The sequence below is a fragment of the Choloepus didactylus genome, chromosome 3, assembly GCF_015220235.1.
Source record: "Choloepus didactylus isolate mChoDid1 chromosome 3, mChoDid1.pri, whole genome shotgun sequence".
Lineage (NCBI taxonomy): Eukaryota > Metazoa > Chordata > Mammalia > Pilosa > Megalonychidae > Choloepus > Choloepus didactylus.
In genome coordinates, this window is record NC_051309.1 from 2,925,721 (window position 1) to 2,952,986 (window position 27,266).

At 54.1% G+C, this 27,266-nt stretch overlaps 2 protein-coding genes and 2 long non-coding RNA genes across 5 annotated transcripts in view; 3 read left to right on the forward strand and 1 right to left on the reverse strand.

The window, feature by feature from the left end:
- The window catches only part of FAM193A (family with sequence similarity 193 member A), a 234,860-nt gene extending 233,650 nt beyond the window's left edge, over positions 1-1,210 (forward strand). Inside the window, 1 exon segment of the mRNA XM_037829279.1 lies at positions 475-1,210. Within this exon segment, the coding sequence (XP_037685207.1) occupies positions 475-568 (94 nt within the window). The 3' untranslated portion in view covers positions 569-1,210.
- Positions 1,211-3,928: 2,718 nt separating this feature from the next.
- Positions 3,929-15,611, forward strand: LOC119529166. Its single transcript, XR_005215818.1, has 3 exons — positions 3,929-8,213; positions 12,350-12,613; positions 14,136-15,611. It is a non-coding gene; the product is annotated as an uncharacterized LOC119529166 (long non-coding RNA).
- Positions 9,439-26,993, reverse strand: TNIP2 (TNFAIP3 interacting protein 2). Of its 2 annotated transcripts, none has more exons than XM_037829281.1 (6): positions 26,649-26,993; positions 13,884-14,159; positions 12,329-12,436; positions 11,053-11,319; positions 10,837-10,956; positions 9,439-9,983 (listed from the first exon to the last, which is right to left on the reverse strand). In XM_037829281.1, the coding sequence occupies exons 1-6, from the start codon at positions 26,928-26,930 to the stop codon at positions 9,780-9,782; spliced, it is 1,257 nt and encodes a 418-aa protein (XP_037685209.1). In that variant the 5' UTR covers positions 26,931-26,993; the 3' UTR covers positions 9,439-9,779. The 2 variants fall into 2 exon arrangements, with proteins under 2 accessions (XP_037685209.1, XP_037685208.1); XM_037829280.1 differs by having other exon boundaries at positions 12,329-12,412; positions 26,649-26,991.
- LOC119529167 lies at positions 15,630-21,310 on the forward strand. Its single transcript, XR_005215819.1, has 2 exons — positions 15,630-16,845; positions 17,074-21,310. It is a non-coding gene; the product is annotated as an uncharacterized LOC119529167 (long non-coding RNA).
- Positions 26,994-27,266: the final 273 nt, after the last annotated feature.

Below are 27,266 nucleotides of genomic sequence, written 5' to 3' on the forward strand. Positions count from 1 at the left end.
AGCTCACGTCACCTCACACAAGCGAGTGAGTTCTGGAATGAGTTATACAGGCTGAAGTCTCAGCGACTTAGCACCGTTATGTAAACTGTCACCTTTGAGCTGAGAATGATTTTCATTTTTAACTTGCTGAGGAAGGCAAGCTGCTGCCTGGTGCTCTATCCAGGCACGAGCTCCCCTCTCGCCCTGTCCAAGGAGCCACTGCCATGCACCCCTCTGAGCAGGCGTCTGCACCCCAGCCGCGGCAAGGACAGGACACGCACCGGAGTTGAGAGCATGCCACAGGCCTCCTGGGACCTGGAACAAGGGACTTTCCTTTTCAGCACTTGGGCTTGGTTCCTGAAGAACGTGGGGGGCATAGCCCCAAGCGCCTGGCCGGGGCCCTGCTGAGGGGTGGGCCCCTGGCAGCCGGTGCCAGGACAGGCGTGTGGTGGGAAAAGCCTTCCTTTGATGACGTGTGGCTTTTTATCTTCACAGGTTCTGCTTGGATTCTGCTAGGCAGACCCGCCAGAGACTATCTATCAACTGGTCCAATTTTAGCTTGAAAAAGGCCACGTTTGCTGCCCACTGACTGATGACCGCTGTAGGGGGACATGGAGCCAGCCTGGCTGCGCCCTGCCAGCCCTCCCGCAGCTGCCCGGCTGGCGCGGGCTGCACCGAGCGGCCCCGGCCAAGGACCTGCCGCTGCACCCGCGTGTTAGCTCGTGTGCCGTAGTCTGTGAGTGAGACGCCGTCGACTGTAGCTCTGTGCTGTCCGCTGGGGGACAGGAGCTTCCCGCCCATCCCTCCCGGCCGCCGTGGCCTCGGACACTTGACTCGGCTCCCGGGCCACGGCCGCGTCCTGGTGTGCCCCGCCCCGTGGCCCGTCGCCTCCGCACCGCCCCGTCCCCCTCCGGCCGCCCTGCTCCGAGCCCCCCGCCCCACGCGGACCGGGCGCTCCCGTTCTCCGCGATCTCCTGTTGAAGAGTGTACACGCCACGCTGTCTGTGTTTGATTTCCCTCCTGACTTGTAGCCAGCTTGTGTAAGATCCCTCGCAAAACGAGAAAGTGAAAAAGCAAAAAAAGCACCCAGTACTCACCGTCATCCAGTCTGTTATAGAGTGTACAACTGTATTAACACGGAGGCCTGCCTGGCTACTTTTTTAACATATTGTTAAGTAATATTAAAATCATGTCTTTCTTTTTGAAAGATGGAATACATTAGTATGCAGAAGGCCTCGTCTGGTTGCTCTCTGCTGGGGGTGGCCGTGCGGAGCCGGGTGCGAGCGAGTGACCCTGCGGCGCTGCCCCCAGGCTGGTCCTCCCCGCCCTTCCTGGTGGCGGGTAGAGGCTGAGGCAAGTGCAGTGGCACGGGAGGGAACAAGCAGGACAGAGGGGCCAGGAAAGGCCTCGCCGAGAAGGCGGCACCGGGCTAGAGACCCTCGGTGCAGGAGGAGGGCACGGGCTCTTCTGGGGCCTTCGGGGCCACACTAGCCCCCAGCAGAGGGGAGGAGAGCTGGCAGGGCCAGACCACTTGCGGTCTCATGGGCAGGTGCCCTTCCATGTTTGGGGAGGTTTCTTCAGGGACAGGGTCTGCCTTATAATCAAATTACAAATAGTAAGCTAGATACAAAACTGAATGTTGTTTAAAAGGAGAAGTTCCAACATTGTCCCTTTTCTTCTGAGATCTCCCAGGCAGTTTGCCAGGAAGGCTCAGCTGGGACTGCCTCCTGCCTGCAGCAAACCTTCCACTCCCCTCCTAGAGCACTCCATGGCTCCCACTGCCCCCAGCCTCTGCGTGAGCAGTGAGAACATGGCTTTTCCTTGAGTGTAGGGGGAGCAGGCAAGGGGCTGGTTTCCATGCTGGGATGTGTAGAGGGTAGAAGCCAAAATAACAGGGCCAGAGCATGGCTCTTAGAAACATTTCAGCGGCAGAGCCACAGGATATCCCAGTAGACTTGACACAGGTGGGAGGGTAAGAGATCCATCAAGGTGCCACTGAGGTTTTGGACTGAGCAACAGGAAGGCTGGGGCGGGAGGCGAGAGAGGAATGCAGCTGCGAGGGGGCTTGGTTCAAGACAGGTGGGCTCTGAAGCCCACCAGATACCCACATGAGAGGTGGTGTCAGGGAGGCCACTGGAGCAGCATCTGGGATTCAGGGTGGAAGGGATGCCAGGTCCAGGGACAGAGACAAGCAGCTGAGAGGCAGGAGCAAACCAGAGCGGAGGCCCCTGGGCAGGGGACAATGGCCACGCTGGGCCACTGGTGGTCAAGGGGGGAGGCCCAGGGGCTGGCCACATGCCCCACGGTGCCAAGGTGACCTTGAGAGGAGCCCTGGGTGGGGGGAGCAGGGGGAGTCAGCCCGTGTGCTTCTCCAGGTGGGAGGGAGAGCCACGCACCCCCTGGGTCATGGTGCAGAAGAGGAAGAGACGGGCTCAGGTGGGCCACGTGGAGAGTGGTGTCCTCCGGCAAGAGGGCCCGAGACCCCGGGTGGGGCTGCCCTCTGGCTGAGCGCAGGTCTGGCCCCCAGCCACTGTGCCAAGCCTGTCTCCACGTAGGGGAGGGCGTCTGGTGGCTGTGCATCCTCCACAGTGAGGCGGGCACAGATGTAACTTGGACCCACAGCCGCCACAGCCAGCCCCGTGGCCCTGCCCCTCCCTGCGTGGCGCCACTGCCAGCTGCTTCCTAGTCCCTCCGTGCCACCCTTGTGCCAGGAGTGCCCTCCCCTGTCACCCTGGAAACCTGACTTGCCCTTCGAGAGCTCGCCCAGGTGTCTTTGGATCCTTCCTCAGGAGGTGACGTCACACCCCCAGGTCTGACGGAGGACAGAGTCGGAAGGGGAGGTGGACAGCCCCCCAGGTCTGGAGATAGCCAGGGCTCAAGCACAGCACAATGTGGCCTGCTGACTTACCACACACCCAGTGGGAGGGCAGGGCCCCCGCCCTGTCATTCCATGACAGACGGGGAAACTGAGGCCCGAGGAGAGTGAGAGCAGCACCCGGGGACCCTGAGGTTCCTGACGATGTCACGCTCCACCAGGACAGCAGCCCCAGGGCCTGCCCTGCACCCCCACTGTGGAGGGTTTCTGTTTACGACCCCCTCTACACACCAGTAAAACAGCTGGGAGGGAAACGCTGAGCAAACATTTTCTTTTATTGAACTTGGCATGTGTACTCATGCTATTAAAAAATAAGATAAAATTTTAAATGCTGCTATAAAGGAACAAAGAGTTAATACTTTTTCAGTAATATATTTTTAAGAGGGGAAAGAAAAAACACAGTTTATGTATTCATGGTTTTAAATTTTAAATGCAAAGGACAACAGAATTGAAGTAACTGGAGTTTCTTAGTCTTCACAGTCAGAGCCGCTGTGTCTGTTGTGGGTCTCCTATTTAAACGTGAGAAAGAGGGGTACTCCCAGGGCCGAAGACACAGACTGCAAAAAAAGGTGAAGAGCTTCCTCGCGAAACAAATTGAACAGCCTGGTCTGTGGGTGTCGGGAGCCAGCCGAGTGGCTGCCAGCTCCAGTTGTTTTCCGGATAGAAAACAGCACCGGCTGAAGGTTAAGAAGCAGTGCTGTGTGCTCAGGTGAAGCTGTCATGGATGCGTTTAAACTGAACAGGCCCTCACAGGTGCGGCCAGTCGATTTTCAGCAAGGGTGAGTCCCCTCCCTGGGAATCCACATGCAGAAGACTGGGGTGGACCCCGACTGCACCTCATGTGCAAAGATCACCGCAAAATGGATCAAAGGCCTAAATTCAACTGTGAAGCTCTTAGAAGAAAATGAGGGAAAATCTTCATGACCTTCAATTTGGCAGTGGTTCTTGATGACACTAAAAGCACAGGCAACAAAAGAAAAAAAATAGATAAATTGGACTTCACCGAAATTAAAAACTTTTGTGCAAAGGACACTATTAAGAGAGTGAAAAGACAACCCACTGAATGGGAGAAAATATTTGCAAATCATTTATCTGATTAATATCTGGAATATATAAAGAACTTCAACTCAACAACAAGAAAACAACCCAATCTAAAAACTGGCAAAGCATTTGAATAGGCATTTCTCCAAAGAAAATGTATACGTGGCCAATGAGCACATTGAAAAGATGCTCAACATAATTTGTCATTAGGGAAATGCAAATCAAAACTACCTCACATCTGCTAAGATGGTTGTCATAAAAAAAAAAAAAACTGAAAAGTATTGGCAACAATGTGGAGTAATTGAAATCTTTGTACAATGCTGGTGGGAATGTAAAATGGTGCAACTGCTGGGGAAGACAGTTTGGCAGTTCCTCAGAAGGAATATGACCCATATGACCCAGCAATCCCACTTCTAGCTGTATACCCAAAAGATTTTAAATCGGGCACTAGAACAGATACCTGTACATGAATGTTCATAGCAGCCTTATTCACAATAGGCAAGAGGTAGAAACTCAGGTGTCCGTGGACAGATGAGTGGATGAACAAGATGTGGTCTGTGCGTGCGGTGGAATTTATTCAGCCCTAAAAGGACCAAAGTCCTGATACATGCAGCTTCGTGGATGAACCTTGAAGACATCATGTTGAGTGAAATAAGCCAGACACTAAAGGACAGATACTATAATTCCACGTATATGAAATATCTAGAAAAAGCAAATTAATAGAGACAGAAAGTGGGCCAGAGGCTCCCAGTACTTGGGTGGAAGGGAGAAGGGGGAGTTACTGCTCAGTGGGTATCGAGTTTGCATTGGGGTGATGAGAGTGGAACTTGATAGTGGTGATTGCACAGCATTGTGAATGTAATTAATGCCACCAGACAGTGGTGAAAATGGCAGATCTTATGTATATTCGCCTCATTTTTTGTTTTTTCCCCAAAAAAGGAGGGAGTACTCAACAGTGGCACCCAAGAGGGGTTAGCTGCTGTGGAAATTGTCCTCCTGCCTTACAGTTTAGAAACCAGGGAAATTTTTTAAGCACCATTTTCAGACACCAGGAAAGAGGCAGCTTCCAGCCTGTGGCACAGGCAGGGGAAAGCCAAACCCAGAGCAGCAGTCCCACTAGTCAAGGCAACGGAGATTGGTGTTGGGAGAGAACGAGGTGGCTGGAATCTGTGGGCAGAGCTCCAGAAAGGATGAGCTGCACACAGTTCCCGAGATCTGCAGAAAGGAGCCTCAAATCTTCATCAGAGCACTGCTCTGTGCAGGGGTGGGACACAAACCCCTAAGTCCAGGCAAAGAATCACTGGGAAGCAGTAGGGCTGGGAAGCACCAGTCAGGGTGGAGAGGCTCCTCAAGGCGTCTTCTAGGCGATGCCTTGTCCCGAGGACCATGGGGTTCTGGGCCCCCTGCCACACTAGGCCATGCCCCAGCGACCTCTCCTGCCCCCCTCCCACCTTCTCTCTGGGCTCCAGTGGCCTTCAGCTCTGGAGGCTCTCTGCCACCTACCCTAGAAGGCCTTCAGTGACAGGATTAAAAAGAGCCACTCTGGCCACGCCTTATCTGATGAAACGTCATCAAAAGGCCCTGTTCATACACAGGAATGGATTAAGTTTAAGAACACGTCTTTCAGGGCACATAGCTCCAGCCACAATGCAAGGCAGCCAAGCCAACTGTGTTCCGAAGGATGGCAAGCCCTTCAAGGGCAGGCAAAGCCCAGGACCCGGAGGTGACAGCCAGAAAAACGAGAAAGAAGAAAACACCTGAAATGTTGACGGATCGGTAAAGGCTGCCTGTGAGCGACCCCCATGGCCAGGCACACGGGGAGCTGCTCTCCTCAGCTGTCCCTGTGGCCTCCAAAGCCTGCCATGAGAAAAACTGGGAGCAGGGAGAAACCTGCCTGTCTGCAGAGAGCCAAAGCACCTGGCCCTGGAGCTGGAGGAGAGGCCCAGGCGAGGGCCATGGCTGGCAAAGGGGAAGCACTGAAGGCGCCGGGCAGCAGCAGGAGTGGGCAGCAACAGGTCTCCCACTGGGAGAAGTGGGCACATGTGGACACCCCTGGCTCCCCAGGCCGCTGCGGGAGGGAGCTGCATTGGAACAGAACCCAAACCCAGCTCCATCCCTGCTGGATGGAGGTGACCACGGCCCCCCAGCTGGCGGAAGAGGAGTGCCATGCACAGGTGAAAGGGTGGCCCCTGCCACACGAGTCTCCAAAGAGGCCACGTGAAGTGTGCCAGACCAGAAAAGGGGCGTATTTCCGTAAAACGCGGCGAGACGCACACTCATCTAGTGCCAGGAAGCAGCTCAGTGGCTGCATGTACAAGTTCTTCTTAGAGAAGCTGTAGGTTCACAGAGAAAGCATGCATAAGATACCGAGTTCCCATCTACCTCCTGTTCTAAACACCTTGCATTTGTGTGGTGCATTTGTTACAATTGATGAAAGTGTTATTATAATTGTGCTGGTTATTACCTAAACTCTGGTTCACATTTGAGTTTCCTGTTTCTGTACAGGCCTATGGGTTTTTTTAAAAAATTTTATTCTAGTAACATATATACAACCTAAAATTCCCCTTTTAACCACATTCAAATATATAGTTCAGTGATTCAGTGCTGTGAAGTACGCTCACAACGCTGTGCCCCCACCCATGTACCAAAACTTCCCACCACCCCAAATAGCAGCTCTGTGCAACTGAAGCATTGACTACCCCCAGCCCAGCCCCTGGTGACTGTAGTCTAGTTTCTGACTCTGAATTTGCTTTATATATTTGAGACACAAGTCTTGGGTCAGCTATGTGTGTTTTGAATATTTACTCCCAGTCTAGGCTTTCACCTTTTCACTTTCCCAACAATGGTTTTTGAAGAACAGATTGTTTTACTTTTGACAAAGCCCAATTAATTGATTATTTATGATGTATGCATTTTTTGTTCTACTTAAAGAATCATTATGTATCCTCAAGTTCACAAACATTTTACAGTTCTAATTTGTATGTTTGGGTGTATGGTGTGAGGTATGGCTTGAGACCCAGTTTTTCCCCACAGTGATCTCTAGTTGTCCTGGCAACACTTTTTGAAAGGCTCCTCTCCCCACTGATGTGCTTTGGTGCTTTGCTGACAGTGGAATAAATGTGGGTCTGTTTCTGGGCTCTCTGGTTCTATAATCTGTTTATCCTTATGCTCATACAATAGTTTTGATTAGTCAGGTTTATAGTTCAGGCCCGAAATCAAATATTGTAAATCCTCCAGTTTTGTTTTATCAGGATTTTCTTGACTATTCTAGACCCTTTGAATTTCCATTTAATTTTTAAATCAGCTTGTTATTGTTTATAAGCCTTCTGGGGTTTTGACTGAGACTATATCAAATTTATAGCTCAGTTCAGGGAGAAATGACATCCTGAAGCTACTGTGTTCCCAGATGTGAATGAAGTATCTCTTTGTGTATTTGTCTGTTCCTTCCTTTCTCTCAGCAACATTGTGGTGTTTTTATTGTAGAGGTTTTTGCATGTTTTTGATAAATTTCTAAGCATTCTGTTTTTGACATTGTTGTAAATAGGATTCATTTTTAAAGTTTCCTTTTTCAGTTAATTGCTACAAATAGAAATACCATGGATTTTTCGTCTGTTGACTTTGTATCCTCAGACTCATTAACTTATTAACTTACGAGTTCTGGTCTTTTTTTTTTTAGAAAAAGATTCCTTAGGATTTTCCACATAAACAAGCAGGTCATCGGTGAATAGGGACAGTTTTATTGCCTCTCCCAGTCTCCCTCCTCCTTCCTGGCATTGCCTCCCTGCCCTGGGCCGGGGGCTCTTCATCGCCAAGTCGAATGTTGACCGGGAGTTTTGGAAACACCCTTTGTCGGGTGGAGAACATTTCCTTCTATCCCTGGTTTGCTGAGTCTTTATCGTGAAGGAGCACTGGACTGTCACATTGCTCTCTGCTCCTGTCGCGATGACCATGGGTTTCTGCTGACCATGGTGGCGCTCCCTTGTTGGCTCTTTCCCGTGCCAGGCTGATCTGTATTCCTCTCACGCAGAGCTGCTTGACCGCCATGTCTTAACCTTTTTTATGTCCCCGGGTTCAGTTTGCTAAGATGTTGTTTCAAGTTTTTGATCCGTGTTCACAAGATTAACGGTCTGTCATGTTGTTCCTCGCCTTGTCTTTCTCCCTCAGGTTTTGATGCCATCGAATGAGCCGGCTCTGTGCGCACCTGTCGTCTACTCTCGCCCCCCCACCGTGGCCTCTCCAAGCATCCCGTCTGGTCCCCAGATGGGGACACTGCTGCAGGGTGGGAGACACCCACAGGGCAGAGCCCCCAGCTGCCTGGGTAAGTGTCCAGGAGGCTGACTGTGTGGTGGAGCTAAGGAGGGCACTGTAGGGACCGCTCAGAGCCGGGGAGAGTGCTGGGTTCTCCCACCCTCGCTCCTGCCCGGGGCTGGCACTGGCCACCCCTGTGCACTCACGGCCCGAGCCCGCCTGCCCTCCCACCGTGTAGCATGGGGGTCCTAAGGCAGTTCCAGAATCAGCGAGTGCTGGGAGGACAGCCTCTCCCTGCTGACCTGGCCCCTGAGCCCATCTCTCCCCAGAATTTCTCTAAACAGCCTGGAGTAAAGGTCCCAGGTTCAGACATTTACTTGGCTCCATAGTAAAAAGCCCACTGTGCCAGTTTGGATATATTATGTCCCCCATAAAAAGCCGTGATCTTTAATCCAGTCTTGTGGGATATTGGGATTCAGTTGTTTCCATGGAGATGTGACTCATCAAACCATAGGTGAAACTTTTAATTTGATTATTCCCATGGAGGCTCCACCCATTCAGCCTGGGTCTTGATTAGCTTACCCAAGTCCTTTAAAAACCCTGGCACAGAAATGGATATGTGAATTATATTTGTTCAAGGATGTGTGCAGCTTGCTCTCATATGTTCAGAAGACAGAGCAGTAGATGATGGATGATAGGGAGGGAGGGAAAGAGAAATGGTGGTGTGACAGGATGTTCAAGTTGGTGGATCGGGGGAGGGGGTCAGGGTATGCTGGAGTTCTGTGTATGGGGTTTGTATTGGTTTTGCAACTGTTCCTGTAAGTTTGAATTTATTTCAAAATAAAATTAAAAAAAACAAAAAACAAAAACAAAAAAACAAAAAACCTGGCACAGTCCCACTTACTGGCTTAACTCAGAGATGCTTGGAGTTGCGGACCCCTGACACTGGCTGATGCTTAGACATCCTGGAGAACGCCATTTTGAAACGCAACCTGGGAGCAAGCAGATGCCAGCCACGTGCCTTCCCAGCTGACAGAGGTTTTCTGGATGCCAACAGCCTTTCTCCAGTGAAGGTATACTCATGTTTATGCCTTGGTTTGGACACTTCTATGTAAATTTGTGACCAAATAAAATCCCTTTATAAAAGCCAATCCATTTCTGGTATTTTGCATAATGGTATCATTAGCAAACCGGGACACCCACTCCCACGAAGCCCCAGGGCACCCACAGAGGCCGAGAGCCTGCACACAGTGGCAAGTTCTGCTCAGTCTCTGCATACACACCCCAAAGCATTCTCCAGGCAGAGCAGAGTCCCTGCCGCGAGTACATTTTATTATAAAAATAAGTGCTATGACATGCAGGTGCTTCCATTTCCAGGTATGTGACAGGCACGTGGCAGTACAGACACAGCCTCGCGTTGTCGTCAGCCTTACAGCCTCCCATGCGAGCGAGGATGGCGCTGCGCGCTCCAAACTAGGTTCCCTGGCCCGACAGCTCTAGGGCCCAGCCTCGGCAGAGCCACGAGCGGTGCCCCTGCCAAGGCCCATTCCCTCGGGGCCGGAGGGGGCGCCGAGAAGAACCATCGAGGACCTGGGTCTCAGAGCCCGTCCCCGGGTGGGGTGGCACTGTGTGTCTTTCACTGGCAGCACTCGGCCACGTGCCCCAGCAGCTCCTCGCCCTGCTCATCACCAAAGCAGCGCATGCAGTGAGGGCACTGCAGGTCCCCCGGGCGCCCGCCCTCCACAGGGGTCTCCAGCCTCTGGGCAGCAGGCGCCGCACACTCCGGGGCATCAGGCTCCATGTACGGGGGGGCTCTGCAGAGGCCTGGCTCTCGGGAGTCCTGGAAAAAAGGCCACGGATCAGCCGTGCCCGGAGACCCCTCCTCTGCACCCCCTTCTTCGTGTGCCCTGGGCCCGGGTGTGGAGGTGCTGAAGGGGGATGGGCTGGCATCCTTGAGACCCGCATGAGCCCCAACGTGGGCTCGTGGGGGACAAGCCCACGTGGGACCCCTGCCTGCCCGGAAGGCTCCAGGGGACGGGCCATGTGCACTGCTGGGGGCACTGCGCTAACTGCACGTCAACCTGCTCCACACAGCTAGGGACCCCAGCTCAGCCTCGGGAGAACCAGGAACTGGGGGAAGAAGAGAGCAAGCCACCACCTCTGAACCCCATGGTGTGGGGGGCAGTCCTCAGCACCCCCTTGTGAGCCTGCAGGCTTGGGGGACACAGGCCCCCAGCTGGGGCCCAGCAATCCCATCTGGAGAAGCAAGAAAATGGGGCCCTGGGGGAACGAAGGGCTCCTGGGATGTCTGCTGAGCACCAAGGCCACCAGGGGAAAGAGCCAGGGCAGGCGCAAGGCTCGGGGGGCTCCCGGCGGCTCCGATGGCCACGCACGCTCTGTGCCAGGGAACATCACCAGGCAGCCAGGCTGTGGCGGCCACATCCACCTGGTGGGCAGACCCTGCTCCCAGGAAGGGGGCGGCCTGTGACCTGGTCTCCCTGGGCCTGGGTCACAATGTCGTCACCTCCACATATGGACCCTGGATGACGAGGAAGCCCCCGCAGCCATCCCAGGTGCCTGGACAAGGCTCTGTCCCAAGGGTCCTCAGCAGACTCAAAGGCCTGGAATCCAGTGCCAGGAAAGCACAGGAGAGCCCACCGAAACCAAGGGGGGTCTGCAGCAGAGGTCCCCACCTGCCTCCGCGACGCCCGGTGCTGCAGTGAGGCCACCTCCTCCTGGAGCGCCTGGAGGCGGCTCTGCGCCCGCTCCCGGTCAGCCCTCTCCGACGAGAAGTCGTCCCTGTAAACGAGGACCTGCAAGGGCCCGGCCCGTTCAGCCATGCGCCCCACGCTGGGCCCCTCTCCTGCGGCCCCTGCCCGCCACCCCTCTTCGGTGGCCCCCACTCCTACCTGCTGCTCCAGCATCTGCACACGCTCCAGCGCCACGTCCCGCGCCCTCCGCGCCACCGCCAGCTCCCGCCTCGCCTCCGCACAGTCCTGTATCTTCTCTTCCAGCTCGCGGTTGAGCCGGGAAATCTCCTTCCTCAGGAGCTCGGGAGAGGCGTGCCCATTGGGCCTGGGGCACCCCGGCAGCCCCCCGAGCTGGGCATGCAGCCCCCTCACGTACTCGTCCCTGCTGGCATCGTAGCGCTGCCACTTGGCATTGAGGTCCTCCACCTGGGGAGGCGAAACGCGGGGCCGGGGGCTGCCGAGAGGACACGGGCAGGAGCAGCCCTTGGCTCCGTGCATAGGGGGTGCTGGGCTCACAGACAATCCCGAGGGGCCTCGAACAGAAGGTGGGCTTAAAACCCTATTCTTCCTTGGTACCACCTTAAGCTCACCAGGCTGGCTATCACCAAAGCCATAGGCAAGGATGTGGAGAAATCAGAACCCGGAAACGTGCCAGGGGTGTGACATGGGCCGCCATGGAAGGCAGATCCACCGGTGGCTCCTCAGACAGTTAGACATGGACTTCCCACAGGCCCTGCAACCCCACTCCACACAGACACCCACAGAACCAAACGCAGGGGCCCCCCAAGGACACGGACACGGTGTTCACTGCAGCTTTATTCGCAGCCACCAAAAGGTGGAACACCCCAAGTCCACGAGTGGGTGACAGAGAAACAAAATGTGGCTTAAACGTACAGGGGAAATTATTTGGCTGGGCAAAGGAAGTGCTGCTCCATGCAACGAGGAGGACCCTGGAAGCCCTCACAGTGCCTGAGCTAAGCCAGACAAAAAGCACAGACTGTGTGGCTCCCTGGACACAAGGCCTCTGGACTAGGCGGCAAGGGGCTCCAGGGGCTGGGGGACATCGTTTGGGACAATGAAACTGCTGTGGAAATAGCAGTGACGATTACACAACACTGTAAATGTACTTAATGCCACTGAATGTACACTTAAGAGGATTAAATTGCAAGTTTTAGGGTTTATGTGTTTTACCACATAAAATTTTTAGAAAAAGCTATAGTGATAACAATCCTACCTCGATGTGGACATGTTACCTGTGGGGTGTGGAGCATGACATCCGTGTTCCCAAGTCCTCATGGCCCAAAAGGTTGGCTCCCAGGGGCTGAGGGCATCAGGCAGAGTGTGGGCCCACCGTGGGCAGCCCCAAGGGAAGCGGGTCCTCCCTCACTGTCCTAAGAGGGAATTTTCCCCGCAGATGAAATACCGCGACACTTACGTGCATGACCTTCTGTTTCAGCAGTCGATTTTCCTCCTGTACCTTCTGGATGGCGGCCTGCACAGAGGTGTCCCCAGCTGCAGCCTGGAAGGGCAGAGACGGCATCCCCTCCGTGAAAGGAGGAGGCCCAGTCGCGGAACCCCCACGTGCGGCAGAGCAGCAGAGTGGAGACGACGGCAGTCCAGCCCCTTCCAGCCGCACAGCAGGCAAGGGCTCCCCAGGTCCTGGCAGCCTGATGGGGCCCCTGTCCCACCTCCCCCGCCAGCTGGAGCAGGTGTCCTTCAGGTACTCCATTTTAGATACTCTAAGGCCACAATGCCCCAGGTGTTGGCACAGCAGGTACAGCCAAGTTGCCACCCGCTGTCCCAGCTGTGCCCACGGTCATCTCCTCTGGCACCTGCAGATCTGGGTGATTTGGCCGTGGCTGCTGGATCCTAGACCATCCCCAACGACTGGCAAACCCAACCAAGAACCCGTCCTGAAATGTGCCTTCCCCCCAACAGTCAGTACGCTGGGTACCGGGACCCCCGTTCTGAAATTCCCCTTGACGGACCAACAGGCCGCCCCCGGAGGCCCAGGAGACTCAGCTGAGTCACAGCCAAGGAGGCCCCGACCCAGCAACCGGCTGTGGGGCTCCATCCCCATGGGGTCCTCAGGTGGCCACCATGGGGGCTGCTGCTTAATCCCCGAGAGGATGCGACAGTGACTTAAAGCCGAATGCGAACCCCCACCTCCTTCCCAGACTCTGCTCTTTTTGGTTTCTGAAATACGATTTTTGTTCCTCCGTGTTCCTTTTTCATGGAATCCCCCAAACAGCCTGGGCAGCTCTTGGACCACGGGGGGCCCAGCGGTGGGGTCTCTGGTAAGGGGCCGGGGTCCCCCTGCTGTGCACACCTTGGAGAGTGTGTCTCTGCGAAGTGACGCCAGCCCAGCAGGCGCGTGAGGCCCGGGCGGGGCCCGGTGGACGGAGGCGTCCCAGCCGGCCGTCAACTGCAGGGTCCGCACCCACCTGCCACCCCGGCCACACGCCTCCGCCCACTTGCTACTCCTGACAGCCCTGCCCCGGAGCCCCCAGTCTACTTGGTGAGCCCCATCCCACCCACGAGCTGACCTCATGCAATTCCTGATGCTCACCCCCCAGGACCCAACACAGGCCCAAACCCATCTGTCCTCTGCCTGCCCCCAGCACCCCCAGCCCCCCGACCATCTGGTGGGGACCCAGTGCTGATGAGGGAGGCCAGGCCGCCCCGTCCCCTCCAAGCACAGGGCAGGCACACAGTCCTGGGGGTGTTGTCTCACTCTGCCTCAGTTTCCTCGACGGCCCAACCTGGCATTTTCCAGCACCTGTCGGGGCAGCTCCTCCACCCCCACCCTTCCTTCCCTCCTCACCGGAAGCCGGGGAGGCCATCGCCCCACGTGGGCTAGGGTAGAGCGGCCCTCGACGTGCCCCATCATTCTAGGAGCAACCCTGGGAGCCACTTCCCCTCGCAGGGCAGCACTGGGCCTGGTGCCCACCCCTTCCTCATGCCCTCCCCAATGGTGGCAGCACCCCTACCTCAGCCGGGTCCCCCTGCGCACTCTGCCGCTCCTCCAGGCGCCGGGCCAGCTGCTGGCACATGTGGGCCGTGGCCGCCAGCGTCCTCCGCAGCTGCTGGGCCTCGTCGGTCAGCGAGCGGCACAGGACGTCGCTGGCTGCCTGGGCCCGCTCCTTCTCCGCCAGGCTCCTCCGCAGGACCACCACCTCCTTCTCCAGCACGTGCTGCGGCTGCTGCATCAGCGCCTGCATCTCCCTCTCCTTCTCTTCCAGGCGCTGGTGGAGCCTCTCCACTTCCTGAGCAGAACATACCGTTCGATTAAAAGACGCGACACCGGAAACGAGTGCTCTGGAAGCACAAGCAGAAAGGAGCCCCTCACTCGACGGCAGATGCCCACTGCGAGGTCTGCTTTTGAATTAATCATTGACCTGGGCGCTTCTCAACCTACGATAGCTGCTCTAAAACTTCACCTAAAATTTTACTTTCCCATCAAAACCATAATTTCAGATTTTACATCATAAATTTGTAAGTCTGGCAGTTCCCACCTACTGGAATTGTTCGGGGTCTGGACACATTTGTGCCAGAGCGAGCGGGAGCCTGTGTGTGTGTACAGATGCGTGTTTCACGTGAAGGAGAGCACGTGGTGGCACTGCCCTTCACTCCGCTTTTCCTTCTTGACAATAAATCGTAGCCCCCGGCAGCCAAGATCCTCCCCGTTCCTTTTAACTGGGGCCTACACCCCATTCTCAGTCCCAGATTCTCTGACAGTTCCTGCCGACAGCACTGCAGCTGCTTCCAGGTCTCCCGTCACCCAGCGTGTGCGCCACACCTGCGCACACCCTCCTGGGCATGGCAGCGCCGGGAAGACTTTTGAGACGGGGTTAAAAAATGATTGGAACTCAGGGACAGGAGCGGATGCCAGCCCGGGCCCGGCCCACGGCCCCTCCACCTGGCACCGCCCATCCGTGACGGCATCCTCTGTGGGTCCACGGAGCCATGTCTGCACCAGTCTGGGTGCAAACGAATGAGAGGAGAGAAGGGAAGCCCCGGTCATGGTGATGAGTGTGGCCGCAGGCAGAGCAGGTAGGCATTCTTCTACAGGGACCAGAAAGCAGAGGCAGAAGAAGGGTGAGGCAGCTCAAGACATCACCAAGACAGGACAGGAAGCTCCAAAGACATCCCCTAACCCCAATGCCTGGAGAAACGGCACCCGACCAGCCGGAACTGTCAGAACTGACGTTTGCAGAACTCTGGGAGGCAAAGCCAAACAGCAGCCAATTGAACGCTGAGTCAAGAAAAAGGCAACCACAAGTGGAGGAAAGCTGGGGGCACTTTTTCTTATCCTAGGCCACCTCCGCCCTGGCTCAGTCGCGTTGCCCAGGGACGGTCCCTGGTCACGGAGGCGTGGCGCACACCTGCCGAGCAGATGTCGGACGGACACAGCTCTCCCGCCCCATCTGGCTGGGGAGGCAGCCAGCACTGCAGTGAAAACACTCGAGGAAGCTAGACCCACAGCTGCCTGCGCTGAGACACAGAACAGGGCTCTGGGACCCAGGAGGAGATGCCAGGGACAGCTTCCCGGGAAATTAGGGCATCCAGGAGCACTTGGGCATAAAGGGAATTCTGAAAGCCACGTGCAAGGCCAGCACAAGGCACACGCTCGAGAAAGACTCGAGAAGACCCCAAGTGTCTGCCGTGGACTGACTGACAGGCTTGGGGAAGGGGGCTGTGTGGGGAAGGAGAGCCTCAGCGGGGGACAGTCTGCAAAGACTGGGAGAGGTCTTGTTTCTGCCTTTTGTTTTTTCCTGAGCTCCTGGCATGAAGGAAATCTCTGTGAAAACACTAGTTGAACACAAGCTAAGGAATGGAGACTTCTGTGGTACCTTGACAAGGAACACAGACTTGCAAAAACAGCTTTATAAATATCACTAAGCCTACAGTGATTGGGGAAAAAAGAGGCATACTCTGGGGAAGGGGAGAATCTGATGGCCTGAGTTAACACATTAAAATATTTAAATGTCCAGATTTCAGCAGAAAATCACAAGGCACACAGAGGAATAGCAAAGGATGGCCCTTTCGAAGGAACAAACTAAAGCAACAGAAAACATCTCTGGGGAAGCCCAGATACTGCAATTACTAATTACAGACACTGAGACAACTGTGCTGAATATGCTCGATGAGCTAAGTGAAAATATGGGCGAAAAACTGAAGGAAATCAGGAAATCGATACATGAAGCAAAAGAGAATTTCAGTAAAGACATAGGAATGTTAAAAAAATAACTGAACAGAAATTCTGGAGCTGAAAAGTATAACTGAGATAAAAAAATTCCTTGGAGGGGTTCATCAGCAGGCTTGAACTGGCAGAAGAATCAGCAAATTTGAAGAACTACCCAGACTGAGGAACACAAAGAAAAAGAATAAAGAAAAAGAATGAAGAAAAGTGAGTGGAACCTAGGGGACCTGTGGGACACCACAGAGCACACGAACACAGATGCACAGGAGCCCCAGAAGGAGAAAAGAAAGAGAAAAGGGCAGGAAGGATATTCAAAGAAATATGGCTCAAAACACCAAATTGACCAATGACTTGAATATACATATCTAAGAACTGAACCGCTCCAATCAGGACAGACTCAAAGACAGTCACAACAAGACACATTTACTCAAACCGTCAAGTGCCAAAGACCAAATCCTAAAAGCAGCAAGAGAGGACTCGTCATCGACAAAGGATCCTCAGTAAGAGTTACCAACTTCTCATCAGGAACCATTTAAGTGCTGAAGGAAAAACTGTCAACAAAGTACACATCTGCAAAACTGTCTTTTAAAATGAGGGGGAAATAAAGACATTTCCAGGTTAAAGAAAAAGAAAAGCTGAGGGAATTTGTCACCAGCACACCTGACCTACAAGGACAGCACGGTCCCCCAGGCGGAGAGGAAAGGAAACTAGACACGACTTCAAGTCCTAGAAGACGTAATTACCCACAGGTAAGTATAGATGCCAGTGTCGTCGTATTCATGCTTTGTAATTCCACTTCTACTCCGTACTTGATCTAAAATGCAAATGCATGCAAAATAATCGTACATCTGAGTGACTGGGCACACGATGCAGAAAGACTTAATTTCTGACAAGAACATAAGCGGGGAGCATAGAGGGGTCCAGGGGCAGACGATGTAGCAACCGATGCGCCCTTCTGCATCCTCCCGCGGGCACAGGTGGCAGCAGGAGGAGCCCCGGGCACCCGCACGGCCGACAAGGCGACGCTCCCGGGTGGCGGCAAGTAGCAGCCAGCACAAACCCACCCCCCGGTGCGCCCACATCCTGCCTGGGGTCCCTGGGCCCCCAGCCCCTGCACAGTAGCAGCAGCCCGGTACACACACTGCGGCGAGGAAGGGATGCGACTGTGAGCGCGGCATCATGAGGAATAACCGGTCGCTCTCCACCCTGGCTGCGGCAGTGCTGGGATTACCATGGGGTCTTGGCTGGAAACTGGGGAAGTTCTAATGAGGATTCTGGAACTTGGGGTTTTGCCATTAATTACATCCAGCACGGCTGCAGGTTCCAGCATCTCCGGGAAAGCTGGTCTCGTGCTGTTGTGCTGTTGTGCTGTTGTGTGTTATTCCTGTGCTCTGTGACTAGGCATCGTGCTGGTGCTGAGAGTGGTGACATCAGCAGGACCCAGCACGCCTGAAGTCGGTTCCTGGGGAGCCTGTCCAGGCCTGCTGTCAGCAGTACAAAACCAAGCGGGAAGCAGGGAGGCACCCACCTGAACGGGGGTGAACGTCACAGATGAGCCCATCACACTTGTCGTCACGACGGCAATTTCCAGGAACAACGCAAAAGAATACAGAACAGTGGGCTGTATTCAGATGGCAAAAACATCCCGGGCTTGACTGACTTTTGCCTCATCTCTGGAATTGTCATTGGAAGATGGGAGAAAAGGGACAGATTCTGCTGGATTTCTTTAATACTTTGAATGATTGCATCCCCCAAAATCATCCAGATCATGATGTGTTACAGGCCACTCGGTATCCTGCTCCTGACTGCTGGGGACAGCACGGCAGCTGAAGCTGGGCAGCAGGCCGCAGGCCGGGCCTCACACAGCCACAGTCGTTCCCATCCGCCGCGGGAACAGCCTGGGCTCTCCTGATGGCCCACGATCTCCTCCGGTTCGGCACCTTCTGCCAGGCTGAAGGAAAGCAGCAGGTGGACACGAGACTCACCATGTCTGTGTTACCTGGGGTGCTACAAGGCAGCGGCAGCTGCGGCCACCGCACAGGTGAGTGACTTGGGCTTGGGCACTGGGCGGAAAATCACCATCAGTGTCACAGCCACGGCCACCAGCACAGGAGCTGCTGGCCCCGGCCGCCTGGGGACCATGGTGACCAGCACCTGATCACTGCGACCGGCCACGGGGAATGTACCTGCATCGTGGAGAAGCTATGCGAGGTGCTGGAGCCGCTGGACACTTCACCGTGAAGCCCTGGGAGGCACCGTGTTTGTTCATGAAGGCCCAGAGGCCAGGAAGCCCCACCTCGGCGGGGCTGTGCCCTGGAGACGGGTCCGGCACCGGCTCGTTGACCTCAGTCCTAGAGCCCCGGCCTCGGAGGACAGGGGGTGGCGAAGGACAGCTCCGTGACGGCCAGCTCAGCCAGTGAGAACGTTAATTAGGAGAAACTGGACATCTGATCTGATACATGGACCTCCAGATTATTCTCTGTACTTGGATTCACAGCTTTTGTTCTTTGGGTTTGGGGGTCGGGGGGTGGGATAGGATGAAAGGAAATTGATGAAAAGGAAAGCTGTATTGTCTGGGATTTTTTTCAGTTCTGCAAGAGACAAAGTTTGGAAGTATATAAAGTAACAGCTGTTGGAATTAGGTAATGGATGTGGGAGAGAAATTGCTTTCTCATACAGGGACCAGCTTTTGGGGTTTAAAATATGTATATATATAAATACACTGTCAACTGGATGCAAATTTTTACTCAGCCTTCTATTGGCTGTGATTTCCTTTGAACTCGCACATTATTATAGATAACACTTCTTAACAGACTCCTAGCTAATGTGCCAAACTGTGTTTTGAATTCATCTCCAGCCAACTACAGAGAAACTATCTGAAAGAAAATGGACCAGCACAGTTCTGTGGTAACAGCTTCACGACAGGCGCGAGCTTTGGTGGGAAGGGAGATGGGTCCCCCCCCACGTGCTGTCGGGTGCTGGTGACAGTGGACAGTCTTCAGTATGGGGGTGGGCGTGTGTTTACATGTTTACTTTCTATATATAATTTCCCAGACGGATGAGAACTGAACTGTCCCTGTGAAATACGGAGCTCTGCCGGCACCAGGACGGGAAGTCGTCTTGTTTGGATTGTGTCACACACGTGCACCAGGCCCAAAGCAGTGAGGGTCCGTGACACACCGAGGAGGCGCAGCCCGAGTCTCGCTGCTGGAAGGGACCCCCGTCAGCTCCTCACAGTCCCACGGACACGGTGTCACTCGCCTAAGGCTGGACTGCCCTCTCCCGGCTGGAAGGCTCGCTCTCCCAGGGTCAGTGATGCCCGGTGAAGCTGCTGGCCCTGACTGCCCAGGCGCTTTAGTGCCCACCAGGGCCCAGAGAGCACAGAAACTCCGGCGACGCAGCGCGTCACTCCAGAGTCTGGGGGCTGAGCAAGCCACACCGACCAGAAGAGAGGTGTCCTTCCCCCATGTTCCGGTTTGCTAATGCTGCTGTTATTCCAAATACCAGAAATGGACTGGCTTTCATAAAGGGGGGTTATTTGGTTAGAAATTTACAGTCCTAAGGCCATAAAGTGTCCAAACCGAGGCATTAACAAGAGGAACCTTCACTGAAGAGCGCCGATGGCTCTGGAACACTCTCTCAGCTGGGAAGGCTCGTGGCTGGCGTCTGCTCTTCCCAGGCTGCATTTTAAAACGGCTTTCTCCAAAATGTCTCTGGGCTCGTCTCAGCCTCTTCAGCTCCTCTGCATCTAACCATCTGGGGTCCTCTGAGCTTCTCTTAGCATGGCCTCTCCACACGTCCTTCTGTCCGCGTCGCCAAGCATCAGCTGTCAGTGGCCCTCCCCAGATGCCCGCCTCTGCTCCCTGCGTGAGCTCCCTTTAAGGACACCTGCCCTGAATGGGCGGGGTCAAGTCTCCACGGAAACATTCAGTCGAGAGGTCACACCCTAATCAAAAATTAATCAGTCTGCCCCCACAAGACTGCATAAAAGAATATGGCTTTTTCTGGGGGACATAATATATGCAAACCAGCACACCTGGGTTCCTGCAGCGTGAATCCCAGGTCGGTGGAGAGCCCTCCAAGGTCCATCCTGCCCCATCCAGGGTCGGGGGCTCTAACTGGCCGTCGTGACTCTGCTCGTTAGAATCCCCCACTTGTCATTCTGCTACTTTACAGAGATGGCTCTTTAAAGTCTGCTTTGGCTCCCATCTCGTAAATAACGCCGAACATAAACTCGTACTTAAACTGAGAGAACAGTCGCAATTCTGCAGCACTGAATAGCCAACCGAGACCTGTGCTTTTTTATTTAAGAATCCAGAAATTGTGCCAAAGACTTCAGAAAAGTAAATAAATAAATGCTCAGTCTTAACCACCTGCACCTGAAATCTACAGAGCATGATGCCAAACTGGAATGTAAACATCTTAAATATTGACCAAGGATTCCAACTGGATTTCAAAATGCAAATAGTGGTGGTGTTTATAGGGACTAAATCTAAATGTAAATGAGAAAAAAAAGTAAAATCAAATCAGTCATCAAAACCCTCCCAACAAAGAAAAACCCAGGGCAGATGGCTTCACTGATGAGTTCATCCAAACATTCCAAGAAGAATTAACACTGATCCTGCTGAAACTCTTCTAAAAAATAGAACAGAGGGGGAGACATCCTAACTCATTGTGTGAGGCTAGTATGAAATGATACCAGAGCCAGATAAAGACATCAGAAGAAAAAAATTACAAACCAGTAACCCTTACGAAATAGATGCAAAAACCCTCAACAAGATACTGGCACACCAACTCCAACAGTATATTAAAAAGATTGTACACCATGACCAAGTGGGATTTATCCCAGGAATGCAAGGGTGGCTCAACATAAAGTCAATCAGTGTAATATACCACATGAATAGAACAAAGAGGAAAAAGCACATAATCATCTCAATCGATACAGAGAAAGTATCTGAAGAAATCCAGTATCCTCTCATGCTAAGAATTTTCAGAAAAATAGGATTAAAAGGGAACTTCCTAAAAACAATAATGGGCATTTATGAAAAACCCACAGCTACCATTACACTCAATTGAAACACTGAAAGCTTTCCCCTAAGATCAGAAACAAGACAAGGATACCCACTTTCACCACTGCTATTCAACACTGTACTAGAAGATTTAGCCAGAACAATTGGGATGACAAAAAAAAAAAACCGGCATCCAAATTGGAAAGGAAGAAGTAAACTAACAGTTAATAAATGAATTCAGCAAAGTTTCAGAGTACAAGATCAACAAGTAAAAATCAGTTGTGTTTCTATACAGCAGCAATGAGCAATCTGAAATGAAAATTAAGGAATCAATTCCATTTACAAAAGAATCTAGAACAATAAAATATCTAGGATAGTTTAACCCAGGAGATGAAAGAAACATACACTGAACACCACACAGCATTGCTGAAAGAAACTGAAGAAAATCTAAATAAATGGAAAAACATCCCATGTCCATGGGTTAGAAGACTTAATTTTAAAAGATCACAACTACCCATAGCAATCTACAACATTCAACACAATCCCTGTCAAAATTCCAGCAGCATTTGTTGCAAAGACGGAAAAGCCAATCCTCAAATTCCAATGGAATTGCAAGGGGCCCTGCAGAGTCAAAACAGTCTTGAAAAAGAACAAAGTTGGAGGTCTCACGCTTCCCAATTAAAAAATTACTACAAAGCTACAGTAATCAAAACTGTGTGGTACCGACATAAGGATAGCCATAGAGACCAGTGGACTAGAACTGAGAGTCCACGTGCTGGTTTGAATCTGCTGTGTACCCCATAAAAGACTATGTTCTTTTAATCCCCTCTTGTGGGTGCAGACCTATTGCAGGTGGGATCTTTTGATTAGGTTGTTTCCATGGAAATGTGACCCTGCCCAATTGTGGGTGGGACCTTTTGATTAGATTATTTTCACGGAGATGTGACCTGACCCATTCAGGGTGGGTCTTAATTAGTTTACTGGAGTCCTTAATAGAGCTCAGGGGAAGAGAGAGAGAGCTCAGAGTTGACACAGACCCAGACGCTTAAAGATGGAGACAGAAAGATGTTTAGAGAGAAACTAAGAGAGGAAATCTAGTTTGCCCCAGGAGAAGCAAGAAGGACCCACAAGAGAAGCTGAGACAGAAGTCCAGAGACATTTTGGAGAAAGCACTGACACCAGAAGCCAAACTCAGGAGAGAAGATGCAGCAGAGCCAGCCAGGTGCCTTCCCATGTGACAGGAACCCCGGATGCCATCAACCTTTCTTCAGAGAAGATATCTACCTCTTGGTGCCTTAATTTGGACATTTTCATGGCCTTCAAACTGTAAATTTGAAACCTAATAAATCCCTATTGAAAAAGTCAGTCCATTTCTGGTATATTACATTTTGGCAGCTTTAACAAACCAAAACAGTTCAACTGGCACATTTATGGCCAGTTAATTTTTGACAAGGTGCCAAGTCCATCAATGAGAGAAGAAGAGTCTTCAACAATCGTTGCTGAGACTATTGGAAAGCCACATGTAAAAAAAGGAGTTTGGACCTCTACCTCACACAATATGCAAAAATTAACTCGAAATGGATCAATCTGTATATAAGAGCTAAAACCATAAACTCCTAGAAGAAAATATAAGTGACAGGCAACAACAAAGGACAGGTAAATTGGACTTCATCAAAATTAAAAACTTTTGTGCATCGAAGGGCATTACAAAGAGAGTGAAAAGACAATCTACAGAATGGGAAAAAATATTTCTGAACTATATATCTGACAAATATCTGGATATTTGATATCCAGAACATACAAAGAATTCCTACAACTCAATAACAAAAAGACAAACAACCCAATTAAGAAATGCGCAAAGAACTTGAACAGACATTTCTTCAAAGAAGATATAGAAATGGCCAATAAGCACATGAAAAGATGTTCAATATCATTAATCATTAGGGAAATGCAAATCAAACCACAATGAGCTACCACTTCATACCCACTAGGGTGGCTATTTTTAAATTTTTAAATTAAGTATTGGCAAGGAAGCAGATGTACTGGAACCCTTCAACACTGTTCGTGGGAATGCCAAATGGTGCAGCTGCTGTGGAGAACAGTTTGGCGGGTCCTCAAAAAGTTAAAGATAGAATTACCATGTGACCTGGCAATTCCACTTCCAAAAGAACTGAAAACAGGGACTCAGATACCTGCACACCAAAGTTCACAGCAGTGTCATTCACAACTGCCAAAAGGTGGAAGCACCCAAGAGTCCATCAGCCGAAGAATGGTTAAATAAAATGTGGTGTACCCACACAATGGAATAATGTTCAGCCACAAAAAGAAACAGAGTGCTGCTATACGCAACAACGTGGATGAACCCTGAAGGTGTTATATTGTGGGAAACAAGCTGGACACAAACGGACAGACACTGTTTGATTTCCCTTACATGAAATACTTTGAATAAGAAACTTCAAGGAGACAGAAGGCAGAGTGTAGTTACCGACCAGGGGTCTGGGGAGGGGGAAAGAGGAATTATTGCCTAATGGGTACAAGTTTCTATTTGGGGTGATGAAAATGTGCTGGAAATGAACTTAATCTCACAGAATTGTACACTTAAAAATGGTTAAAATGATTTGTAATACTTTATCACAATAAAACATTTTTAATTAAAAATTAGAGAAAGATAGTATGTGCAAAGTGCTATTTAAAAAAAAGAACCAACTATGGTCTCCTTAATAAAAATACTTACGAGTAGGAAAAAGAACACCAAATTACATTGACAACTCACTGAACCCCAAAACCACAAACGTGGGCCTGTGTCTTGGCCTTGAGTTTGTTTTCTTTAAAGCGTAGGCCCCTTTTTGAAGGTATCCCCAGCTCCTCCAGGCCTCTCCCAGGGGACCAGTTCATGGACAATGGAGAAGGGCCCCTGCTGCCCCACGGACCCCCACCCGGCCTTCACCTCCTTGGCCACCGCAGCCCTGGTGCTTGCTCGTCCTCCGGGGCCACCTCCCCTCGCTGGACCTGGCTGCCAAACGGAGTGAGGGCACAGACCCGGCCGGGAAAGGGCGGCCTCAGGGTGCATTCCCACTGCGTTCTCCAAGTATCCGAATACAAAGCTGGGAGTTTCATCACCGGACACAGTGCGTCTCTATCCTCACCTCTATCTGATACTGAAGTTTCTTCGGGCAAACACACCGGGAGCAGAGATGGACACCTGCGTGCGGGTCCAGCGGGACGATGCAGGTGGGCGCTCCCTAAGGTCCCACTGAGGGGCAGCTCCGCGCAGTCACGAATCCCATTCAGCCAGTGTCCAGGTCCCCGGGGCCCCTGGGTTGCCCCCCCAGACCAGCCTGCACGACCCCCGCCCCCTAGACGCCCACCAGCTCTCCCCTTTGGCAGTGGGGCACCCCCCATCCACACCCCCTCCTCAGGCTGCACAGCTCTGCCATTGCCAGTGGCCACGTCGTGGCCGCCTTGCACTGCCAGGGAGTGGGAACCTGGGGACAGACAGACGGACCACCCCAGGCACACTGAGCCCCCCCGCAGGCTGATCACAGCGTAGAGGCCCCCTCGAGCCCCTGGGCCTGGCTCCATGTCCCTGGCGACAAGGCCTGGCATGCCAGGGGACCCCAGCTTCACATGCCCAAGTCGGCCGCAGCCCCAGGGTCCCGGCTCAGGACACCAACCCGGGAGGCCTTTCCCAAAGAGTCTGGCAGGAGCCTCAAAAATAAGGCTGCGAGTGGCCTCCGTGGCCGCCATCCTTCCCGCAGTTTCAAGGGTGCTGCCCCCCAGCAGAGGGTGCAACGGGAGCAGGAGGGCGAGAGCAGACAGTTCCGGCAGCCTTTAGGGCGCCAGACCTCAGGGTGAGTCCCGAGCAGGGGAGCTGAAGACCCTCCCCCACAAGAGCCCGGCGGGGAGCAAGGAAAGCGGGAAGGAGCAGGGTGCACGCTGGTCCACTCGGACACACGTGGCGGACAGGGAAAGGAGGCCACTATGCCCGGGCCAGGTGGGTCCCCAAGGCCAGTCCAACGTGTTCTCTCCCACCAGAACCCTGATGCTGTTTGGAGGGGGCTGGGGCGACCGTGCAGTGAGGTAGAGTCCTGGCTCCAGAAGGCCTTAACTGGGGGTCTATGGCGCCACCCACCAGCCCCTCGTCAGACGGCTGATCTGCTCCCTTCCCACGGTGGCCTCGGCCTCATGGGCCACCGGCCATCCTTCCCTACTCTGGGCCACCGTGTCGTCTCTGGGAGTCCTGACCTGTGGGTGCAGGTCCCTGCTCCTAACCACTGGCTGAGACCTCCATCCTCTAGCCATGTCATCGAAGGAGGAACCCCAGAGAGGACCCCAGCCCAGGAAGGGCGATGAGCTTCTCCACCCGGGGCTCACCCTGAGGGCTGGCACCCTAAGGTCTGCAAGAACTGGACTTCTTCACTTGGCCCCAGGTGGAATTCTGGGGTAACTGCATTAAAACACTCCACACGTAATTTAAACCCCAAGGCAAAACCTGCGTGTTGGGGATGAGGGAACAGTAACATCGGGACCACAGGCCCCGGCTGTCCGGGGCCAGCAGCCAGCTGTGACCTGCTCCTGGGGGACTGTGGGGCCCCAGGATGCGGTGGAAGGGTGCGGCTGAGCATGGAGAGCCCCCAGATGACGGGAGTCCTGCTGTGGCGTGAGGCCTGCTCCTGCCAGCATCTGGTGACGAGTTCAGAGGACCCCCATCTGCTGTCACTCTGCCTGTGTCTGTGGCTCTCAGTGTCCATGACCCCCAAATCAGGCCACCGCCAGGTGACTGCTACACCCCTGGTCCTCCCCGGTGGGTTATGGGTCCATCTCCCAGAAAGAGGGAGAGGCTGGGGGCAGCAGGCGTCGGGCCACAGGGGCATTTTGAGTGGTACAAGTCGAGACCAAACCGATCGCGCCACGTCCTGGGACGCCGAGCAACAGCGAGGAGTGAACGTGGCCCATGGGCAGGAAGGAGGCGCCAAGGACGACAGGCCACCCTGCAGTGTCACATTCTTTACTGTTTCCTTTACTTTTCAGATATTCAACCTGAACTTTAATAATCAGAGAAAAAAAGACGTGCCTCTCTCTCTCCCTAAAATCTGGCTGTGGGGCCAACCCGGGAGGTGAGTGCTGTCTCCTGTGGCAACCCCCTTCCCAGCCAGTTTCCTTCCTGGGAAAACTGGGATGACCCCGGGAGTCTGCAGGACCCAAGACCCACCGGGACAACAGGCGGCAGAATCCCCAGCGCCTTCCGGGCACTTCAACAAAAGCGCTGTCGGGAGTTCCGTGGAGACGAGCCCAGGAGAGGGGTTGGCGCCCATCACCAGGCAGGAGCGGCTCCCACGAATCCCAGCTCAGGGCCGGGGTGTTACCGTAGGAAGACACATTCCCGGGGGGCGGGAGGAGACCCCAGAACCCGACACACCCCAGAACCGAACATGCGCCCCCAAACCTCAAGACGCGCACCCCAGCACCCAGCGCCCCAGGAGCTAGCAGACGCTCGCGCACACCTGCCGCCCGAGGCAGCCCCTCCCCGCAGCGGCGCTCACCTGGCGCAGGGCCCCCGCCCCCGGGCCGGCGCCGCCCTCCTGCCGCCGCAGCTGCTCCCGGAAGCGCGCCACCTGCTCCAGCAGCGCGTCCACCAGCGACGGCGCCGCCTCCGCCTCGAGCGCGGCCAGGCGGGCCTGCAGGCGGGCGACCAGGGCGTCCCGGGCAGCCAGCTGGTCCTGCAGGCGCCGCAGCCGCTGCCCGGCCTCGTGGTACAAGCCGCAGAGCGCCGCGACCGCGGAGCGCGGGGACTCCTCCCGCCCGTCCGGGCCCCCGGACGCCATGGCCGCGGCCCGGGAGTTTCCGCGCCCCGCCCCGCGGCGCGCCCGGAGGCCTTCCCGGAACCTGCCCCGCGCGCCCCGCCCGGCCCGAGCGGACGCCACGCCCCTGGGAGGCCCGCCCCGCCCCCGAGGAGGCCCCGCCCCGCCCCCGAGACTCGGCAGCCACGCGTGCGCCTCCCGGCCCCGCCCCGGCCCCGCCCTCGCGTGCTCCGCCAGTCCGGCGCCCAGCGGCCCCGCCCCCAGCGACGGCGTCCTGGCCCCGCCCCTCCCGGACCCCGGTGGTCCCGCCCCCAGCCCCGCCCGGCCCCGCCCCCCGGCAGTCCGTGGCCCCGCCCCCGC